Source organism: Perognathus longimembris, chromosome 11 (assembly GCF_023159225.1).
Source record: "Perognathus longimembris pacificus isolate PPM17 chromosome 11, ASM2315922v1, whole genome shotgun sequence".
NCBI lineage: Eukaryota > Metazoa > Chordata > Mammalia > Rodentia > Heteromyidae > Perognathus > Perognathus longimembris.
This window is the reverse complement of record NC_063171.1, coordinates 61,504,516-61,526,595: the sequence shown is the minus strand read 5'-3', so window position 1 is coordinate 61,526,595 and position 22,080 is coordinate 61,504,516. Positions and strand designations below refer to the sequence as shown.

Genomic DNA, 22,080 nt, shown 5'->3' with positions numbered 1-22,080 from the left:
AGGTGGGGGAGATGGCGGACCTAGAGTGAGACACCCGGTAGACCAGTGAAGCAGCCTGGACCAGATTGATTGGCCGAAGCTTGCGTAGCGAAGTAATGAGAGGCCCAGCTTGAAAGGACCACATAATAATGTGGAAGGCCACACTAAGGAATTTCGTTATTTATTTAGTAGATAAGCAAACTATTCTGCACACAGTGGACCAAAAATAAAATAAAAATAATTTCTAATTTATTATAATAACATGTACTTTGTGCTAATTACTATCCTGAATATTTTATGTGTGTTTTTAGTTTAGTTCTGAGAACAGCCCTATTAAATAGATATTCTTTTATTTATTCATCTATGACTCTAAAGCAGGGTTTACCAAATACAGGACTATGGCAGATAATTCCGGGTTACAGGGCTGTTCAATGCACTGTAGGATTTTAGCGGCCTCCTTGGCTTCTGCTCACATTCTAGGAGTATTCTCTACCCTAGCCTTCACTCCTGTTAAGACAAGGAAAAACATCTCCAGACATTGCCAGACATTTCCTGAGGTGCAAAAGGACCCTAGCATAAGAATCATTGCTATAAACTTGAAACAAACGTTGTGAGTTCAAAATAGTATTTTGTTAAACTTGCCATTGCATAAACTAAAAATTACTTATAAGATATCCTGACTTCAAAAGTATTTAGATTGAAAATAATAGTTTAGGACATATGGTAATCTTCCAGTTTTTAAAATGAAGCAACAGGCTTAATGGGTTAATAACTAAAATGGTTTTTGATCATTCAGTTGGTTAACTATGGAACCAAAATTGAAGTCCAAGTCTTTATGACCCTAGTATTTTTGTTTAAACCTTTTATAGTACAGCTCTGGAAGTAAGGCATGTAAAAATCATAAAAACTGAGCTGGGAACATGGCTCAAGTGGTAGAGTGCCTACCTAGCAAGCACAAAGCCTTGAATTCAAATTCTAGCAAGAAAAGTTTACATAAGGCAACCTTTATTTTTTTTTTCCAAAATTCAAAGGCATGCTTAATAAAATTCTTTGAAAAATCAGGAGGGGTTTATTTAGCTAAACAGAATAAAATTGGGAGAAATAGAAAAGGAGTGCCTTCTACTTCACACACTGAAGATGAGTGCAAAGAATCTGCCTTTTTCTTTATCAAACCTGTTTATATTTAATTAACTAGTACACTATGGGAAATACATTTAACACTGACCTATCATTTTGGGGCCTCTTCCCTCCATCAGTGGGTCTAGTTTTTCATGAATAATGAATCCCTCAGTTAGCAAGCTGTAAGTAACAGTACTTAAATGAAATATACCTATATTAATAGTATCAAGCTCAGTGCTTTTAAGTACAGTAATAATTTCATTTATCCCATTTAGCACTTTCCCCATCTTAGTGCTTAGTTTTTGCTTTTCTTTTTAAACATTGACTCTTGATCAATGTATTATTTTGGTTTAAAGGCCTGTATGTAAAATCTTTTCAGTTTTCTTTCCACTCCTTTTCTGAGGTTGTCCTGAAGTGTTGCTTGACTCAGTTCTCCTATTTGCTGAATAGTCATGATAGTAAACACATGTATACCACTTTTGAGTTGTTTAGAAGAAACATAATCACCAAAGGATTGAATTTATTGTCATAATTAGTTAATGGATGTTCTATTTCCCATTGTGCCATGGGATTTAGTTCTTCAAATTATTTCAAAGAGTTCTTTTATAAAAATACTTTTTCCTACAGGTTAGTCAGGCTAAAACAGAGGCTAGAGAGAGACCTGAGCCCTCTTTCTAATCCACAGTTATTGTTCTTACTGTCATGCCCAGCACTGTTCTTGAGGTACCCGTATCTGTTCTCTTGTGTGACTTTGTGAGTGTGTATATGCTTGCTTGTGTGTGTGTATGCTTGTATATATGCCGAACTGGTCCTGGAGCCTGAATTCAGGGCCTGAATGAGTGCTGAGTGAGCTTTCTTGCTCAAGGCTAGTCACTTGAGTCACAACTCTACTTGCTGTTTTTTAAAGTAGCTTATTGGAGATAGGAGTCTCACAGACGTTCCTGCCTGGTCTGGCTTTGAACCGCTGTCCCGTGATCTATCCTGTGATCCAGCTGAGTAGCTAGGATTACAGACAGGAGCCACCGGTGCCTGGCTATGAATCTTTTTTTTGAGATGAAGAAATGGAAATGTTGGGGCTGGGAATGTGGCTTAATGGTAGAGTGCTTGCCTGGCATGCATGGGGCCCTGGGTTCAGTTCCTCAGTACCACATAAGCAAAAATTTAATTAAAAAATACAAAATAATTTGCCACAAAAAGAGAAATGGAATCGATGTTGATCTTCCCACACCATATTGTAAAAGTTTCATTGAAACTTATTTGTTCTCTCCTTTTTCACACCATCTTCTGTCTCTAAAACATGAATTGCATGCTGATTTGAAGCACGCTAGGCCCTTGAAATAAAGGATATCTACAATAATTTTACATATATAAACACACATAAAGTGTATATATATACACACTTTATATATAAATATATAAATAAATATGTATGTATATAAATAAATATATATAAAGTGTGTATATGTATACACATATATCCATACATTTCATACACATAGTTTTCCTTAATAAAGGAGTTTCAAAGTAGATTTATTTTTTTTTAATAGCATACTGCTTGAGCTATGCCTCCAGCCTTGCTATTTGCTAGTTATTTTGGAGGTGGAGTCTCATGAACTTTTCTTGCTAGGCTCACTTAAAACTGTTATTCTCCAGATCTCATCCTTAGTGAATAGCTGGAATTACAGGAATAAGGCACGTGAGGATTTTCTTATTTGTTTGTTTGTTTGTTTATTGCCAGTCCTGGGGCCTTGGACTCAGGGCCTGAGCACTGTCCCTGGCTTACTTTTGCTCAAGGCTAGGCACTCTACCTCTTGAGCCACAGCACCACTTCCTGCTTTTTCTGTTTATGGTGCTGAGGAATCAGGGCCTTGTGCATGCTAGGCAAGCACTCTACTGCTAAGCCACATTCCCAGCCGAGGATTTTCTTGTTTTGTTTTGCTTTAATATATAAGCCTCTCCTATATCTCATTTTATCTTCCTTGCAGTAATTTTGGTAGAGAAGGTAGAGTATTTGTTTAAAAAAAAAACAAAAACTTTATAGTCCAAAGTCCCATAGTACTTTCATTACAAGTTTCTTTTTATCCTCTTATAAATTGGCAGTTAGCTATAGATATAGAGGACTGAGTGCATTCAAGTTTTCTTCCCCTCCCTTCTCTCAATCTCCTTCCCTCCCCCCCTTCTTTCCTTATACTCTGTAGGTGGTTTGTACTTCTCCCAGGAGTCACTTAATATGTGTTATCTGTCTGTGATGGCGCCTTCACTTATTAGGTAGACCACTCCTTTAGAAAGAAATTTTCTTTTATTATTTGGATTCCCCTGGTGCCTTGTGGGAAATGACCTTCATGAGTAACCTCTGAGCCCATAGCAGGCGAACTCCCACAGAGGTCGTGGGGCGGAAAGCACTCAGCACCACTTAGTGTGCTCACATCACATGATTTGTTCAATATATTTATAGTGAAAAGCAAGAGAAAAGAGATGGGGTGAGTTAATACACTTAAGATAGGGTTTATATATGAACTAAATATCGTTTATGCAGATTTATGAACTAATATTCCCTCTTTATCATTCTTTCTCCTTCCCTTTCTCCTATACAAATACATGTATTCATTTACATATGTGTATTTGTGTTCAGACACAAACATGTGATATTTTCTGAGCTATTTAGGGGTATATTAGGCACCGTGTGCCTTCTTACCTCTAAAATACCCTGTTGTATATCCTAAATTGAGTTTCTCTATATAATCTCTGTTAAAAAAAGCAGGAAAGCTAAGCCAGGTGTGGTGGCATACATCTATAATCTCAGTATTCAGGAAATTAAGTCTGAGTTTGAGACCACTGTGCACTACAGAGTGAGTCTATATACAGTAATAGTGAGATCCTACTTCAATCTGTTCCCCTCCCCCCAAAAGATAGGGATTTAATTTTATAATATTATCTAACCCATCTGTTTTGTCAGTTGAACTATTGCTCTAGCTGTGAAGTCTCTTTGGTCTCCTTTAAACTCAGATCCTTCTTTAGTTTGTCTTTGTCTTTCATGACATTGACATTTTTAGAGACTAAGACACACTGAGCTACCTGAGTATCAAGCCCCTTCCCTTAGCATTGTCTTGGTTCTTGCCAAGCCTCTTTTATCCTGCGTGCCTAGTAAAGGCGGCCCCTTTTCTGCAGGGGCTGGCAGGACCACTCCTTTATGTTCCCATTCAGTACTCTGGAGAGCTGGGCCTTCATTCAGCAGGTTTCCTCCACCTTTGGGCGGGGTGCTGGCTGTACCCCAGTAGAAATACCTTGACAGTGGGAGGCACGCAAAGTGCACCGGGACTGCCCCCAGGGAAGAGCTGGTGGAGACCAGAGACAGAGTGGGGTTTCCCTGCGCCCTGCTCCCCCTGCCTCCAGGGGACATCCCTCCTGACTTCCTTCCTCCTGGCCTGCTTTCCTTTTCCCTCTCTTCCTTTTGCCTCCTCCCTGCACCTCTCTGATTGACCCCCTGCTGTGCCCCTCTCAGGACTCCCACTCTTACCACCTCCCCAACACCACCTGCCTGTCCACCGGAGGTGTGCCCATGCACAGCATCGTCTTTGCAAATCTGTTGACTACCAGATGGCCTCAAAGAAGGCATTGGGATGGAGGAAAGCCTCCCTACCACTGTCCTCACAGGGTCAGAACAACTTGGCATCCTCTCTCATACACAGAGGTGCCAGGAAGGTGGGTGGGGAGGAGGGGAAGTGGGAACTTCTCAGTATCCCCATCGTGTGTGTGCGTACGCGCTTGCATGTGTGCTTCATCTGGGGCATGAACTCGGGGCCTGCGCACTGTCCTTGAGCTTTTTTGCTCAAAGCTGGTGCTCTACCACTTGAGCTACAGCTCCTCTTCCTGCTTTTTGATGGTTAATTAGAGATAAAAGTCTCCTAGTCTTTTAGTCTGTCTGGGCTGGCTTTGAACCACAATCCTTGGAGCTCAGCCTTCTGAATAGCTGGCCCTGGGCTCTTACTGGTTTGTTGTTGTTGTTTTTAATTTTAAATGTCCTTTTTATTTTAAATTGGCAGGTTATTTTGCAGAATCTCTCTCAACCCGGATTTGTGTGAATGTTTCATCATAGTTAGATAGTAGCTTCTTAAGTCTGGCAGGACTACCACAGAAGAAATGGTATATTTTCTAAATTACTTCAAGAGGCATATGTTTTTGTTCAAGTGTCTGTGATAACTTTGATCACCAGGTTAAAGTGTTATCTGTTAGTTTTCTCCAATACAAAGTGTCTATTTTTCTACTTGTAATTCGTAATTTATGGGGACATAGCTCATCATTTACTATTTTAGCATCCAGTAATGATTCTTGCCTGAACCAGTTATTACCATTGGTTATTGCTATTGCTTTCCCCCATTTATTGTTATTCTACTGTAAGGGAGGGCTTCCTTTTTTAAAAAACTAATTTATATTGAGATGGACGCATGGATTTGTAGTTTATTCATTGGATTATAATCTTGATTGTCAGTATATGTTTTGATGGTCAAATTATCCCAGATTTGGTGAATGGGATCTTCTACCTTGACACCCTGTGTTCTACAGGCATGTGGGCCCACCCATCATGTCTTGCAGTATTCACTTTCTGCCACACAAGATGTTTTAAACTGCTCTTTCCTTGCCTCAGCCTTGGAAAGGAGCATTTCTTCCAGGAGCTCTCTTTCCTTTAGTGAAAAAGGATATTAAAATCCAAGATAGTGGATACTAGATATATTGCTTTTAAAATGCCACTTTGTAGACAGAGCTAGCAATCAAGTAGATTTGCATATATAACTTGCTACATCTGTCTTTCTGGAGCTATATTTAGATATATTGTGGACACAATGTATTCATATGGACACTTCCAGTTTCCTGCAGCACCAGAATTCCTTTTAATCTTTCTCTTTGTAGATTTGTAGCTCCTCTGGTTACTGAGAAGCCTGGCTCCCATTTGGAGTTGGAGGTTTCTTTGTGGCATCCATTGAAGAGTTGGTTAAATTGATGGCTTCCGAAAAGTAGCTTTGGATCTCTTGGCATGATGGAGGAGAGGACATGATAATTTTTAGACTCGGGAATGCTGTGGTATCTAGCCTGTTGTTTAGTAAAGAAATGCAGGGACGAGAAAGATGCTTTTATTTAATTGGTACTTTTTATAAAGGCAAGACTCCTGTTTAGGAATGTTAAATAAAATACTTGAGGTCTTACTCTGTCAGGCAAAGGTTCTAGGTACTAGTGATATGGGACAGAAATGTTTTGTGTGGTTCTTGAGATGAATTTGTAGTGGAAAGAGGCAGAAAGAAAAGATATAAAATATTAGTGATAACTGCTGTCTAGAAGGGCAAAATAGAACAATCAACTGTGTTGTCACCGAAGGTGGGTGTGTCTGATAACTGACTGGAAAGTGCCAACCACGTGGTCAAGGGGAGGAACACAGAGGTAGAGGTAGTATACTGGCCAAAAGATCTGAATCCGGCATGTCCTGCCAGCAGCTGCAGGTGTCTGGAGATAGAGGCGGGGAAGAAAAAGGCCCTGGGTTAGACTAGCAGATGACACATTTGTGGAACATGGGGAAACTAGAACTCAGAGAAGTGAGTTACTGCTCCCAAGATCCCATACTACTAGATGGTAGAATTAAGAGTCCACCAAAATAATTTTAAGTCACAGTACTGGGGCTTGAACTCAGGGCCTTGCTCTCTTATGTGGCTTTTTTTTTTTTTTTTTTTGCCTACAGCTTGTGCTCTGCCATTGACCCTCCACTTCCAGTTTTTTGGTGGTTAATTGGAGATAAGAGTCTCACAGACTTTTCTGCCTGGGCTGGCTTTGAACCTTGATCCTCAGATCTTATCCTCCTGAGCAGTTAGGAATACAGGCTTGGGCCACCATTGCCCTGCTAATACCAAGTAGTTTTTAAAATTCAAAACCCTTGTTTTCCCAAAGGCAAAATTACCTCGGGATTATGATTGAAAGCAAGTAGTAAATGTAGATTAACTGAAAAAGAGTTTGGCAGTACTATTATATAAGTGAGAGTGACCCAGGAAAAAACCATGCAAAGAATGAGTTAGGATTACAACACAGAATCAGGACGACCAGAAACCTGGGAATTTGCTACAAATGTGGGAGTTCCTTCACGAAGAAGCTCTTTTTTTTTTTTTTTTGGCCAGTCCTGAGTCTTGAACTCAGGGCCTGAGCACTGTCCCTGAGCTTCTTTTGCTCAAGGCTAGCACTCTACCACTTGAGCCACAGCACCACTTCTGGCTTTTTCTACATATGTGGTGCTGAGGAATGGAACCCAGGGCTTCATGCATGCGAGGTAAGCACTCTACCACTAGGTCATATTCCCAGCCCAGGAAGCATCTTTTTTTTTTTTTTTGGCCAGTCCTGGGCCTTGGACTCAGGGCCTAAGCACTGTCCCTGGCTTCTTCCCGCTCAAGGCTAGCACTCTGCCACTTGAGCCACAGCGCCGCTTCTGGCCGTTTTCTGTATATGTGGTGCTGGGGAATCGAACCTAGGGCCTCGGGTATACCGAGGCAGGCACTCTTGCCACTAGGCTATATCCCCAGCCCCAGGAAGCATCTTTTTTTAAGTAACATGTTTATTCATTTACCAGGAACGTGAGTGCTTCTCATTTACCTAGGCATGTAGTTTGGGTCTGAGAGTCCATATTGCAGTGAATAATATAGACACGGTCCTTGCCCTCTGGTTACAAGTATTCGTTTGGTACATTCTTTTCAATGGGGGTTCACATTTGTTTATTCATTCACTCATTCATTTATCCACTTATTTTTGGTGGTACTGAGCTTTAAATTCAGGGCCAGGAGGTTGTTGGTCGGGTGCTCTATCCCTTGAGGACCTTGATCCTCCTATTTATGCTTCCTGGCATAATAGCTAAGATGATAAGTATATCACACTGTGCCTAGCTTCCCACCCCTCCCAGTTTAGAAGGCAAAGAATGTCTTGTAACTTTCTTTGGTTACTTGAAACTGTTTCTTTTCATGTTATTATTGACTATATCTTTCATTTAATTTCAAACTCAGAATCTGGCTTCCTTTTTTTGGAGTTCTTGAACTTTACTTGTTCTACTAGTAATTATTTTAGAAAGATTTTTTTAGATTTGAAAAGCAAGGTGATGTAGTGCAGTGATATTTCTAAAATTCATTTCCTTCTTACCACCTGTCCCTTCAGTTGTGGTAAAGAAATTGGTATCACTTCCAGGAATGCCATGAAACTGGTAGCTTTATACAGTACTGCCCAAACAGCAGTGTGTCTTACCCCTCTACCTGCAGTTCAAGCCTTTCAGGTGGGTGTTAATTTAAAAACTTAGATGTCATCAGGATTTGTAATAACATACTTAAGAGAGAGGTTCTGCCTAGGTCCTGGTGTACAAGAAAAGCTTGTCTCTTATCCTTCACAATTCTGGTAATGGTGTATCACTTGGCCATTCTGTAATCATTAACTTTTTACCTTTTTACTTTGGAAGAGGAAAAGAGTAAAACCTCTTATTTTTGCCTGCTTATTTCCTAATAGGTTGTTTCAGTTTATCTTTTAAAATATGATAGAATTCCAAATTGTTGTACTACTGGTAAAGTAAGATGTTTTTGAAGCTTCTCTTAAGTATATCAGTTCTTGAAGAGTTAACTTTTAAAGTGACCCACTTTTCAGTGTTCAATAAAAGATTTGTATTTTTTTAAAAATTATGTTCATGAAGGGTTTTTATGGGCTCTTTTAAGAGCTCACACTTTCACAACTTGGGGTTACGGCTACGCCCCAGTAAAGCGGAGGTGGCCTGGTGCTCCTGTGTGTTCTACCTTGGCATAACCTTGCCATTTCTGAGGCTTACTATGTGGGACACAGTCTGAACTCTGTGTTTACAACTGTGTGTCCTTGGGCAAGATAACCTTTCTGGAGTTATCTGTCAAGTGGGGATTAAAAGGATTGTTCGGATTAAGTGACAGAATTCATATTTTAGGACAAAACTTGGCATATGGAAGATCCTTAGAAAGTATAAATGTATGTTCTTATTCTTACTGATTATTCAATTCAGAGGTTTGAACTCAAGTCCTTACTCATGCTTGCTCCATAAGTTATCTACATTTTTCTGCTCTCATTCTTAAGTACTAGGACTTGAACTTAGGGCTTTGAGCTCCTTATTAGCTTTTCCCACTCAAGGCCGGCATTCTGCCACTGAAGCCACACCTCTGCTTCTGGCTTTTTGCTGGTTAATTGGAGATGAGAGTCTCTCAAAAGACCATGCACCACTGGAATGGCTCACGTCTGTAAATCTTAGCTTCTTGGAGACTGAGATCTGATGATCACCGTTCATAGCCCACCAGAGTGGGAATGTCTGTGAGACTCATTTATCTCCAATTAAACACACTACTGCTAGCCTGGAGCAAAAAAAACGCTAAAGGACAGTGCCCAGGCTTTGAGTTCAAGCCCTACTATTGTCCTCCCAAAAAAGAAGTAGAAGAAGAAGAAAAAAAAACCTCTCAGATTGTCTGCCCAGGCTGGCTTTGAATGATGATCTTCAGATCTCAGCCTCCTGAGTAGCTAGGATTATAGATATGAGCCACTAGGGCCTGGCTATAGGCAGCTCTTACTACTTGAGCCACGGCTTTGTCTCTTTATGCTTTACTACTTTGTTTTTCAGATTAAAGCCTTCTACTTTTTGCTCAGGCAGGCCTGTGATCCTCCATCCTCCACCTCCCAAGTACCTGGTATTACAGACATATATCACCGTGTGTGGCTTGTTTTTTTGAGATAAGATCTCCCTAAGTTTTTGCCTGGCTGGCCTCAAACTACAGTTCTCTCCTCTGTCTGTCTCTTGAGTACCTAGGATTTTAGGCATAAGCCCCCATACCCAGCCTTCTATTCTCATTTTCATACTGTCTACATATTTTGGTAAGATGATATTATGGTCATGTGTGAAAATGAATGTAAACACAGTAAGTACATGTTATGTATGTGCATGAGTAGGATAGATAGTTTGTGCTCTGGAAAATGAGCACTTCCTTTTATTTGTACAACTACTGTTTAGATACCAAATCACCTATATTAATCATTTTAGTTGATACAGGAAATAACCCTTTTATACACTATAATAGTTAGCTTAAAACAGTTTTCCTTTCATGATTTTTCTACTAGATAGCTTCTAATCAGTTCCTATAATACTAAATTAGAGGTGTGTACCAGTATAACCTTCTGCAGTTTATAATACTGAGTGAGGCCACTCTACAAAGTTTAAAGTCAGCTCACTGCTGGGTAATGCAGTGTGAAGGAAGGAAAGTGTTTTCAATTATTAAAGGAGGGTATTTTTAGCTGTCTCTAAAGTCCCAAATTGATACCTCTATTCTGGCCTCTTTAACTGAATCCTATATTTCCTGCTACTTATTGGATATTTTCACTTGGATATTTTTGCTGTCGTTTCCAATTCAGAATGCCTAAAGCTAAGCTTAGGACCTTGTTTCTAGATTGGCACTACCTTTGATTTTCCTTTTTCTCTTAATGTTGACACGGTTTCCCTTCCAGCCCAGGCTTCACCACCTCTGCTTTTCACCTTCACCTCCCAGATGTATTCCTGGGCACTTTTCCTTTGTCTTCAGGAGTCTGTTCCTTTACTTCCTGTTTATACTACTGCCGTCACACTTCTATTCCTTTAAAATAAGCTTTTTCCACCTCTGACTTTTGTAGTCATCAGCAGTGACTATGAGACTTAAAAAATATTTTTGAGGAAGAACATTGCTATATAGCCTGGCTGGCCTTAAACCTATGATCTCCCTTTCTTTTCTTCCCAAGTGCTGGTATTATGGGTGTATCCCCCGTACTAGATGAATACAGCTTTCAACAGCAGATCTATTAATATTAGCTTCAAGAACCCCTCATAACTCTATTAGGTTAAGCTTTGCCAGAAGGGGAGAGAGGTTAAGGTGCCTTGGGACAGAGGGACCAACAGTCGAGGTAATCAGTTGTACAGCTTGGTAACAAAACTTTGGGCAAGGAGCTTATCTTCTCCTGACATAGCTGTTGTATTGCATTTTCTGTTGACTTGTTTGCATGTGCAATTATTCATTGAAAGTAGTTCTTAGTAATATGACAATTTATTCTGTACGTTTCCAGAGCCACTGGGCTCAGAAAAACGCTTCATGTTTGCTTCACAGTCAGTCCTCTTTTGGAATACGAATACTCAGAATGGTATCTTCTGTACAGGGCATTTGAGTCTGTCTTTCATTCTAGATTACATGTCAAGATCCAAAAAATATTACTTTTTCAAAAGTTAAAGGGATATTATTTTTAGAAGGAAGCTTTAATTCTGTGAAATGAATAATAACTTAAATATGTTTTTTATAAAAATCTTGTAATAGATTTTTTCCCCCTTAATCTTTATAGAAAATGTGCCAGAGGAACTTCGAGAACCATTTTACACCGATCAGTATGACCAGGAACACATCAAACCACCCGTCGTTAATTTGCTTCTGTCGGCTGAACTGTACTGTCGCGCTGGGAGTCTCATTCTCAAGAGCGATGCAGCAAAACCGCTTTTGGGCCACGATGCTGTCATCCAGGCTCTAGCCCAGAAAGGTCTTTATGTTACTGACCAGGAAAAACTGGTAACTGAACGAGATCTCCACAAGAAGCCCATACAGATGGTAAGTCTTTCTATAACCAAGATTATTTTTAAGTTAAATGCATGCATTGACTTGTGACTTGTACTATGAAACAGATGGGAATGTTTTGAAATGTGATTATTTTCTCTTGTAAACTTGTGTCTATGTAAAGGAAGATTTCTTTCTTTTTTTTGGGGGGGGGGCAGTCCTGGGGCCTTGGACTCAGGGCCTGAGCACTGTCCCTGGCTTCTTTTTGCTCAAGGCTAGCACTCTGCCACTTGAGCCGCAGTACCACTTCTGGCTTATTCTTATGTGGTGCTGAGGAATCGAACCCAGGGCTTCATGCATGCAAGGCGAGCACTCTACCGCTAAGCTATATTCCCAGCCCCTAAAGGAAAAGATTTTTAACACACTATTTTGTAATATTTGGTGGTGTCTAATGAGTTAAATGATTTCTGCTCCCTGAGTAGCTAGGATCATAGGCATGAACCATTACTGCCCAACCAACTATTTTGACATCATTTTTATTTAATTTAAAATTTTCTTCTATCATAGAGATTAGCTAGCAGAGATGAAAAGGGCATTCTTGACTTTATTTTCATTAGACAAGAGCTGTGATTTATGTGTTGGAATAACCTCTTGGTAAATTTATGCATATCAGATATTTTAGTCACTACTCATTTTGTTTTGCTTGTATTGGGGCTTGAACTCAACTTTTTTCACTCAAAGCTGGTGCATTACAACTTGATTGATGGTTAGTCATGGGGCTTAAACTCAGGGCCTGGGCACTGTCTCTGAGCTTTTTCACTTGAGTCTAGCACTACTATTTTGAGCCACAGTGCCGTTCTGGTAGTTTTCTGGTGGCTAATTGGAGATAAGAGTCTCATGGACTTTTCTGCCCAGGCTGGCTTCAAGCAGCAATCCTCAGATCTCAGCTTTCTGAGTAGCTAGGATCATAGGCGTGAGCCACCTGTGCCTGGCTTTACAACTTGATTTTAATTGGAAGGAAGAGTCTCACACATTTGTCTGCCCAGGCTGAATCCAAATGAAGCTGGTTTCCAATCATGCTCCTCAGATCTCAACCTCTGAGGACCTAGTTTTATAGGCGTGAGCCACTGGCACTGACAGCTCATTCTTATAAAAAACACACATAGACTTCTGCGCTTGTCTGGGATGATTATGCAGGACCTATCTCACAGATAGTCTCTGAAGACTGAGATCCATCCACATGTTTCCACTGCTTTAGCTAGGCTTAACAAAATGTAGGAATTATCAGAACTGCTATTATATTATGAAATTATAAAATTTAAGAAGGACGACAAAAATTAGTTCCCCAAGTCTGATACTAGATATGGTAATGACTTACTTTGCTTCCTGCCTTTTTTCTTTATTTTTTGCCAGTCCTAGAGCTTGAACTCAGGGCCTGAGCACTGGCCTTGGCTTCTGGCCCTGGCTTCTTTTTGCTCAGGGCTAATACTCTACCTTTTGAGCCACAGCACCACGTCTGGCTTTTTCCATTGGTTTGCAATCTTGGCCATTTGTCAAGCTTCTCTTCAGAGTAGTTTACTGAGTCTGTTCCTGTTTTCAAGGTTATGTTAATTTCCTGTGCCCTGGAAGTAACGGTAGCTGTAAGTAGGGTGCCTAGACAGAGGGTGAAGCAGAATTGATAAGTCAGGGTAGACCTGAGTTTCATGGTACTTAAGAATGTGCAAGGCTTCCATGTTCATTGCCACCCTTTTCACAATAGCCAAGATAGGAAACAACCCAGATGCCCCACTATAGATGAGTGGATCCCAAGAGTGTGGTACCTATACACAATGGAATTTTACACAGCCATTAGAAAGAATAAAATAATGTCAATTGCAAGGAAATGGATGGAACTTGAACTAATACTGAATGTCAAGTGAAGTGTGAGCCAAGAGCAGAGAGATAAATTGGTGTATGTTCTCCCTGATATGAGAAAGTTAGATCTAACATGCACTTGGATATGACAAATTACACAGAACTCCAGATACTCACAGTGAGACCAAAAGAGGATAGTCTTAGGAGAGAATCACAAAGGTACAATACCCAAGCCCCTCTTCAGACGTACATGAAATAATACACATACTGAAACAAACTCCAAAGATATGGAAACAAAGGCCTTTTTAAAAACTTGTATTTTCATTTGCTGATGTCTTGGTATTCTTTACACAAGGTGTATTCCCATGCACGTCTGGGGGAGGGGGAGGGAAGGGCACAGATTCAGAGGAAAAATGGTGAACAATGCAGCAGTGGAGCGCACTGGCGGCACACGCCAGCCACGGAGGAACAGGAACTGTGCAATCTGCGGGTGGAGCGGGGAGGGAGGGCGTAGGTGAGAATGAGGGAACAGATGATACTGTGCAGTAGAAAACGTGCTTCTCACCTGATGTATGGAAAGGTGACACCCACTGTATAGCACCTTTAAAACAACAATGATTTAGAAAAAAAGAATGTGCAAGATAATCGAGTGATTTTCACTAATTTTGCTGGATATGTGAGAGGTATTGAGCACAGAGAAGCTGATCTCAGGAAGAACGCGGCGTCTCTTTTCTTCGCTTTCCCCTTCCTTTTCCCCTTTCCTTTGCCTTCCCACACTGGCCTTGCTGCTGCCTTATGGATCCCTGTACTGGAGTTAAGGCCTGTGAGCTGTGTGGGCCTTCCCTGTGGCTACAGTTGGCCACCTGTTGGAAAGACTGACCCGTCAGTTCAGGAGCCAGGCCCTGTTCCTTGCTGCTTTTCTTCTGCTGGGTTTGTTTCTCTGTAGTCTTCTGTCCTGTCTCTTGGTTGTTCCATTTCTGTGCCTCTTGAGCTAGAGTTTCAGCTCCTCCCTAGCTTCTGTTGTACTCTCCGTCAATCCCTGTTGTTGCTTAAATTACAGACCTAATGCAGCAGAGTAAGAAGAGTCTTTTGCTTGCCACCTAATGGACTATAGCTAAACATTAAATAAATAAGGAAAAGCTACCCATTAATGTTCTTTCCTATTTGAGGACAGACTTACCTATGATTTTAGCTCTGTAAGACACCCTGGTGTTTTGAAATTCTTTTGACTGTGACTCATGTTAGGAATACATTTTACCATAGGACCTAAAGTTACTTTACTTGGTTACCCTATAGTACAGAAACAAAAGTATTATTTTTTCCATGATATTTAGGAAAAAAAAAACATGATTGTAATGAACTAAACTGAATGGGTCCTAAACCTACATTTAAGAAATCTTAAATTGTTTATTTTAGAGAGCAAAGTAGTAAAATGACAGTGTTGATGCTAGAAACTACCATACCTATATTTTCTTTTAAAAATATTTTTTCACACACAAATTACAAACGGCTTTGGTTTGTTTGAAAGGAATCTTTGAAACAAAAGATCATTTGTGGATTTGCTTCCTTGACTCATCTAATCTATGGCTTAAAGCTACAGATTAAGCTTCCTGAAATAGCACTCTAGACAACACTCTTATTCCCCAGTTTAGAAACTTAATTATTTGATTTGAAATGCAGTATATACTGTGGTTTCATATGCATACTATTTTTAATTTACTTCATTTCAGAGCTAGCTAATAAGTATGAAGAAAGTTTCTGTAGATTTATCCATGAAATAGGTAATTCACTTTTGAGTAATGAAATTTTATATTCTCTTAGTAACCTTATTTCAAAGGGAACATTGAAAGTAGCAAAAGCTACATTTTGGAAGTTATCTTAACACTTCAAACCTGCTGGCTATTATTTCTCCCTGCATATCACATAGAAGTGAGACTTAGTGCTGTTCATTAGCTCTAGGTTTTTTGTTCATTTATTTTTGTCACTTATGGGGCTTGAATTCAGGGCCTGGGCGCTGTCTCTGAGCTTTTTTGCTCAAGGCTAGTGCTTTACCACTTTGAGCCACTGGCTCCATTTCCAGTTTTCTGATGGTTAATTGGAGGTAAGAATCTCACAGATTTTCTTGCCCAGGGTGGCTTTGAATTGTGATCCTCAGATCTCAGCCTCCTTAGTAGCTAGGATTACAGGCAAGAACCACCAGTGCCCAGCCAGCCCTGTTTTTTTTATAATCACTGAAACTGAATTCAGTGTATATTGCTAGACAATATGAACTATGTGCATATACTAAAGCACTACATATGCCCCAATAATGGGTGTGATTTTTATGGTTTTATATATCAATCTAAAAAGACAACATTAAATATTGACAAGCTTGCCAGGTGGCAGTGGCTCAGACCTGTTATCCTAGCTACTCAGGAGGCTGAGATCTTAGGGTCACAGTTTGTAGCCAGCCTAGGCAGGGAAGACATTTTCTCCAGTTAACTATCAAAAAAGCCGGAGGTAGAGGTGTGGCTCAAGTGGTAGAGTGCTAGCTTTAGGCCAAAGAAGCTCAGAACAGCCTCTAGGCTCTGAGGTCAAGCTACAAGACTGACACACACACACAAAAAAAAAAGGTTAACCTTAAAAAAATGTGTATATTAGTAGGACTATTAGTTTTCCCAAAAGAGAACAAGGCTATTTTTACATATATTGTGGACTACTAACTTAGAGGTCGGCAGTCTTCCTCCAGTGTCTGGAATCTATTTCATTCTGAAGTAACCACGTTCTCCTAGAGTTTAGAAATGTTAGAAAACAAAAAAAAAGCAAGCAAGAACTTAAGATACATGCATACACACACATGATTAGAGCACGGATTGATACATGTTTAATATATTTGGTATAAAAGTAGGATGTTGTTAACTTGTAGAATGACAGGGCAGTGCCATAGAACAGTGGATGGTCAGAGCTGGGACCAGTAGCCAGAACCACTCTAAGCAGAGAATGGATTCCCTAGCCACACCCACCCTGACCCATTCTTGTAGTTTGCAGATGCTGGCAGTTTGGCAAATTGTTTTTCATTAATAATAAATTAGATGATCATCTTAAGAAGCAACTTTTTAAAAACTGTTGTATCTAGATGCTTGCACACAGTGAAGATCTTTAACATAACTGGGGAGAAAGGTCTTTGCAGTGCTCAGATTCTTTCTGAGCCTGTCCTGTTGAGTGAATGGAATGCTACAATGGGCTGTGTTACAAGTTTGGCTGAGTTACATAGCTGTCCCAGGGGTCTATCTTTTCAGGAAGTTCTTTCAGAGATGTGAGAATATTGATTACTGTTTTCCTGAAGAGGAGAAAAAAAGTTTTTTTTAATAAACAAGTAAACAAAAATTTAAAAAGGTAGCTTTAGAGAGCCGTGGGAAGCATGCAGAAACAAAGCCTGCATCCTGATACAGTGAGCTGGAGGGATTCCATGCCATTCTTTCTGTTAGAGTGGGTCAGGGCAGCGCGGCACGGAGGAATGTGTCTGAGCAGAGATCCCCACACTGAAAGGAGCTGGTTAGGTCTTTCAAAGATGGGAGAAAAGTATAGCTGACAGAACAAATACAAAGGCCCCAAGTTGGCGATATATAAATAAATAAAATAAAGAAAATTGATGTTGACAAAGGTTCTATTAAAACTTTCTTGATGGAGACATTTTCAGGAATTTGTAGTTTCAAAGCCACGTTACTGTGTAATTTGTGTGATAGGCAGTACTTACTCATTCCCTAAGTATTTGTCCAAAATTACTGTGGCTCTAGGCAATGAGACATAGTAATGAAAAGACAGAACAAGTTCCTACTTTGATGAAATTGTAATTTTGGCAGCAAAGATAACCAGTACACAATTAACCCAGTGATGACCACTTCAGTATGGTAAATGCTATGTCGAGCATAGCTTAGGAGGGGCTATAAGTTGTAGAATGTGCTATTTTCATGAGTGGTGGTCAGGAAAGGCTTGTGTAGAGAGCTGACATTTAAACCATGACCCCAAAATACCAGAGAAACGAGCCTGTGGTGATCTGGGGAAAGACCATTCTAAGCAAAAGCAGCAGCAAGCTGCCTGCCACAGAGGAGGGGGGGGGGAGTGTGGTTGCGTGAAAGCCTGAAGGGCACCCCAGTTGGGGAGTGATGCGGGGGCCGCTGAAGGAAGACCGCAGCCACAGCCAGGAGCCCTGGGGCCAGGAAAAGAAAGGTGTATGAAGTCACTGGAGGATTGATTTTTTTTTTTTTTTTTTTTTTTTTTTTTGCCAGTCCTGGGCCTTTGACTCAGGGTCTGAGCACCGTCCCTGGCTTCTACCCGCTCAAGGCTAGCACTCTGCCATCTGAGCCACAGCGCCCCTTCTGGCTGTTTTCCATATATGTGGTGCTGGGGAATTGAACTGAGAGCTTCATGTGTACGAGGCAAGCACTCTTGCCACTAGGCCATATTCCCAGCCCCTGGAGGATTGATTTTTAAATGTGAGCTGATTTGCCTTTTTGCAAAGTTCCTTCAGGTTGTTTTGAACAGGATAGGGTAAAGCAGCTGGGGAGTCCAGAATTTTATTCCAGGCTTGGGCTTGTAAAGTTTAAAATGCCTTATAGATAATCGAGTAAGCAGTTAGATGAGTCTGAAGTTTACAAGTCCTGTTAGATTTACATTTGGGAATCAGCAGGATGCTTGGTTCTATTTGTTCTTTGACCTCGCCTTCAAGGTTGCCTTGTGGAAAAATAACTTGAGAGAAAAGTCTGCATTTTAGTGTTAGCATGGGTTTGATTCCAGCCCCTGATGTTAAAATCCGGTAAGCTTAGTACTGAACCAAGTAAAAGGACTCCTTTTGTTCATAGCTGGATTGCCTAGAATCAAGTGGTCATAAGATGTCCTTTATTTTCCTGTAACAACGAGACATGAAAATAATGAACTGCTCCAATGGGACTAGAGCCTTCCTGACTAACCTGCCTGTTCAGAGGAAAAATGGTCTCTGAGGGGAGGAGGGGCAGGCAGACAGAGACGGAGAAACATTTCAACAGTCTGTTAATAACTATAAGACATGATGATATATTAAAGAGTGGTCTCACAGATTTTTCATAATTTTGAAGTAAAAATGGGAAATTCTATCTTTAAATAAACTTTTTATTAATTTTTATTGCTTTGTATCAGTTATACATGGGTGAATGTTGTATTGTTATGTAGCCACACATTTTTATACTGCATTCTAATTAATTTTGGGGAGTGAAATTGATTTAAATGGGTGAGGTGGGCAAGTTTAGAAATACTTTGGATATTTTGACTTTTTTTCAAATGCACGATAAAATGCATTGGTGCCACTTATTTATAATAAGATTTTCCTTCCTAGTTTCAACCCAGTTATAACATTAGGTTTTATGTTACTAAAGAATACAAGAAGGTTACTGGACAAAGCTCGAAAATGCTAGAAAAATTCATTTGTTTCAGATTTATTTTTTTATTGCCGTTTTACACTGGGGACAAAGACTTGTTACCTGGGCCTCAAACTTGCTGTCTTCCCACCTTAGCCTCCAACATGGTAGGCTCACAACACTGGGTCTTTGTTTTGTTAAATAGTAGCAGTATCAACATATAATAGCTTTATTTGTTAAACTGTTATAGAGGTTTTATTGTTTTGTTTTGAGAAAAGAATCTACATACCTAATTCTTCCCAGGTAGTTAAATTGGTTCTGACTAGTTTTCATTTTGGCAAATTGCATGCTGCCATCATAAAGATCTCCCCACGTTATTTCTCGTGTACTGATGCTCTTCATGTCCTGCCCTGCCGCCGAACTGTGCTTTCTTCTTTGGTTCTTGCTTATGAAATACTCTAAGCCATCCTTCCTAAAGAGATAAGCAACGATTTCTTTATTTCAAGACTATCTTTCAGACAGTTTCCAAGTCACTCAAATTATACTTTACTCTGTAGCCATCAGTGGAGCCCTCTTCTTTCAGAAACTCCATTTGTTGGGTGTAATAAAACTTAAAGCTTCCTAATTTCTTTTCCTGGGAAGAGAAGGATACCCTTCTTGCTAGCATGTATGTCAGTATTGTCTCCGGAAGGAGAGCAGGCCTGTGTCCCCGTCCTTAGCAGTGATTTGTTGATGAGCTGGACTGTGCGTGATGGCCTAGGGTCTTACGGGGAGGAAGTGCCAGGGAAGATGCAGGGTGGCGGCCAGAGTTTATTGTAGTTTAGGCGGCCTCAGTTCTCAGTAGGCCGCTTCCACGGAAGTGTCATGGCGGAAGTGTCATGGCGGAAGAGGGTGGCGGAGGAGAGCTGCTCAGCCGGCTGCCATCAGAAAGCAGAGTGGAAGCAAGCAATATTGTCATTTCGTTGGAACTGGTACTTGTATTGTGTTACCTTGGGAAGATTTTTTAAAAAGATGTAACAATCTTTTTGATCCTTCTACATATTTTTTCCCCGTTTATAGCAAACAGAATGAAGATTTGACGGTTTCATGAAGTAGGCATAAAAATTTCTTGGGAGTTATATCACTAGATTATTTTTCATTTAATTTGGTGGCAAAAGAGTAAAACTTTTACAGGTTAGTTGCATCTATCGACCACACTGGTTCCTCTACTTAGACTCCTTTCAAGTGGGCAGCTCCCTAGTAAGCGAGGGACTTCCACACATTCGCCTTTGTTTCCCCATGGGTGTGGTCGGCTGAGGGAGGCTGGATTCTTCGTTCCTCCCCTGTGGCCTGTTGGTTAATCTGGGCACTGCTTTCCAGCATTAGTCAATGGTTAAAAGGAAATGGGTGACTTCTGTGTACTTGGTAGATTGGAGGAAAGCTGTACTACTTCTCCATATGCTTCTTGAGTATCTGTCCCAGTTGTCTTGAACACTTATGAACTGTCCTGCTGTTACTTGCCTGCAAATTGTCTCTGTACTTTACCAAAACCTGTTGTTACCATGGGAACTATCATAATTTTCCTTTTTTTCTTTTTGGTACATAGAGCTTGGGAAATGAAGTCTGGCTGGAAGAAAATTAGGGAACAGCCATGATTGTGTCACACGTCCTGGTTGAGTTTCTTTGTCTTCTGATAAGCTAGTTTTCATATACACTCAGCTAAAGGAAATTTGCTGACAATCTTCCTTTCAGGCAAAATTTTTGAGTGTTAACTGGAGCTTTTGCTGATGGTTATTTTACATAATAACACATTTTGGTGTATTTTATGTACCTAGTTTTAGATTTTTGAGATTTAAAGCATAATTTTTGGCTCAGATTCAAATGTGGCTGAAAAACTTCCAAATCTAGAACACAGACATACTTGGGACTACAACATATATAACTCATTAAAATAGAGTTGGAATGTCATCTTGGTTAGCAAATGAGAGAAGATAACTATCACTTTACGTTGTTGGCCCAAGTTAGCAGCCATTATGTTGAGTGATGGTGGACGAGCCTGAGCTGTCCATTCAAGCTCATAAACAAAAGTTGCCTGGGTTCCTAGGAGTAGGACATGTTTGAAAAACATGTGTTTTTACTTACGTCTTGATTTGTTGGATATAATTGTCTACTCCAGTGGAATTTTCATAACAGCCTATCTCTCGTGGGTTTTGGTGGTCCCTGTGCTCTATTTTTTCCAGTTTACATGTCTTTGATGACTCATTGACAACTCCATTAATTCCTTAAGGTATTGATATAACACTTGTTTGTGGAGAAAACTAAATAATTACAATGACTCTTAAGATTATATTTAGCCTAGCTGGGTGCGTGGCTCAGGCCTGTAACCCTAGCTACTCTGGATGCTGAGGTCTGAGGATCACAATTTGAAACCAGCCCAAGCAGAAAAAAAATCTCTTCGAGACTCTTATCCCCAATTCGCCAAATAACTCAAAAGTGGTACTGTGGCTCAAAGTGGTAGAGCCACTAGCCTTGAGCAAAAGAGCTCAGAGACAGCGCCCAGGCCCCGAGTTCAAGCCACATTGCCAACCAAAAAAAGAAAAAAAAGATTATCTTTAGATTTTATTTATTATATGATAAACTGTTCTGAAGGCTAATCTCATATTCACATAATGACTGTGTAATGCCTTCAGTAATGTAAGAACACTATAAATTTTATGCCACTTGGGAAATTTTTGTAGCACCTTGATAGGTATTTTACTTAATACTCGTGTGTTAAGAAATTCATAGACCACATTAAAACAATTATTTCAATTGACACAGTAATCGCATGGAATACAGTGTGACATTTTGACACATATATAGTGTAAGATAATATCAGGGTAATTGGCATCTATGGCCTCTCAGCTGTTTATCATTTCTTTGTGTTGGCAATATTCCAGATCCTCTGAAGCATTCCGTTGATGGTTTTCAGTCATAGCTATCCTACTGAGCTATGGAACATTAGAAGCTGTTCCTCCTATCAGTTGCTTGCTAACTCTGTTCTCTCCATCTGCTACTCTGCCACATTCTTCCTGGGCCTTGGTAACCACACATCTGTACTCCACGTTGAGTTGAGCCCTGTAGCTTCCACATTGGAGAACATAAAGTATTTGTCTCTCTTTCCCTAACTTATTCCACGTAACCTAAAGGTC

At 40.2% G+C, this 22,080-nt stretch overlaps 1 protein-coding gene across 4 annotated transcripts in view; it reads left to right on the top strand.

Moving 5' to 3' along the window:
• The window catches only part of Camsap2 (calmodulin regulated spectrin associated protein family member 2), a 76,033-nt gene that overhangs the window by 4,796 nt on the left and 49,157 nt on the right, over nt 1-22,080 (top strand). For all 4 annotated transcript variants that reach the window (XM_048357286.1, XM_048357288.1, XM_048357287.1 and 1 more), the window contains exon 2: nt 11,479-11,738. In XM_048357286.1, coding sequence (XP_048213243.1) covers nt 11,479-11,738 — 260 coding nt within the window. The remainder of the gene's footprint in view (nt 1-11,478; nt 11,739-22,080) is intronic.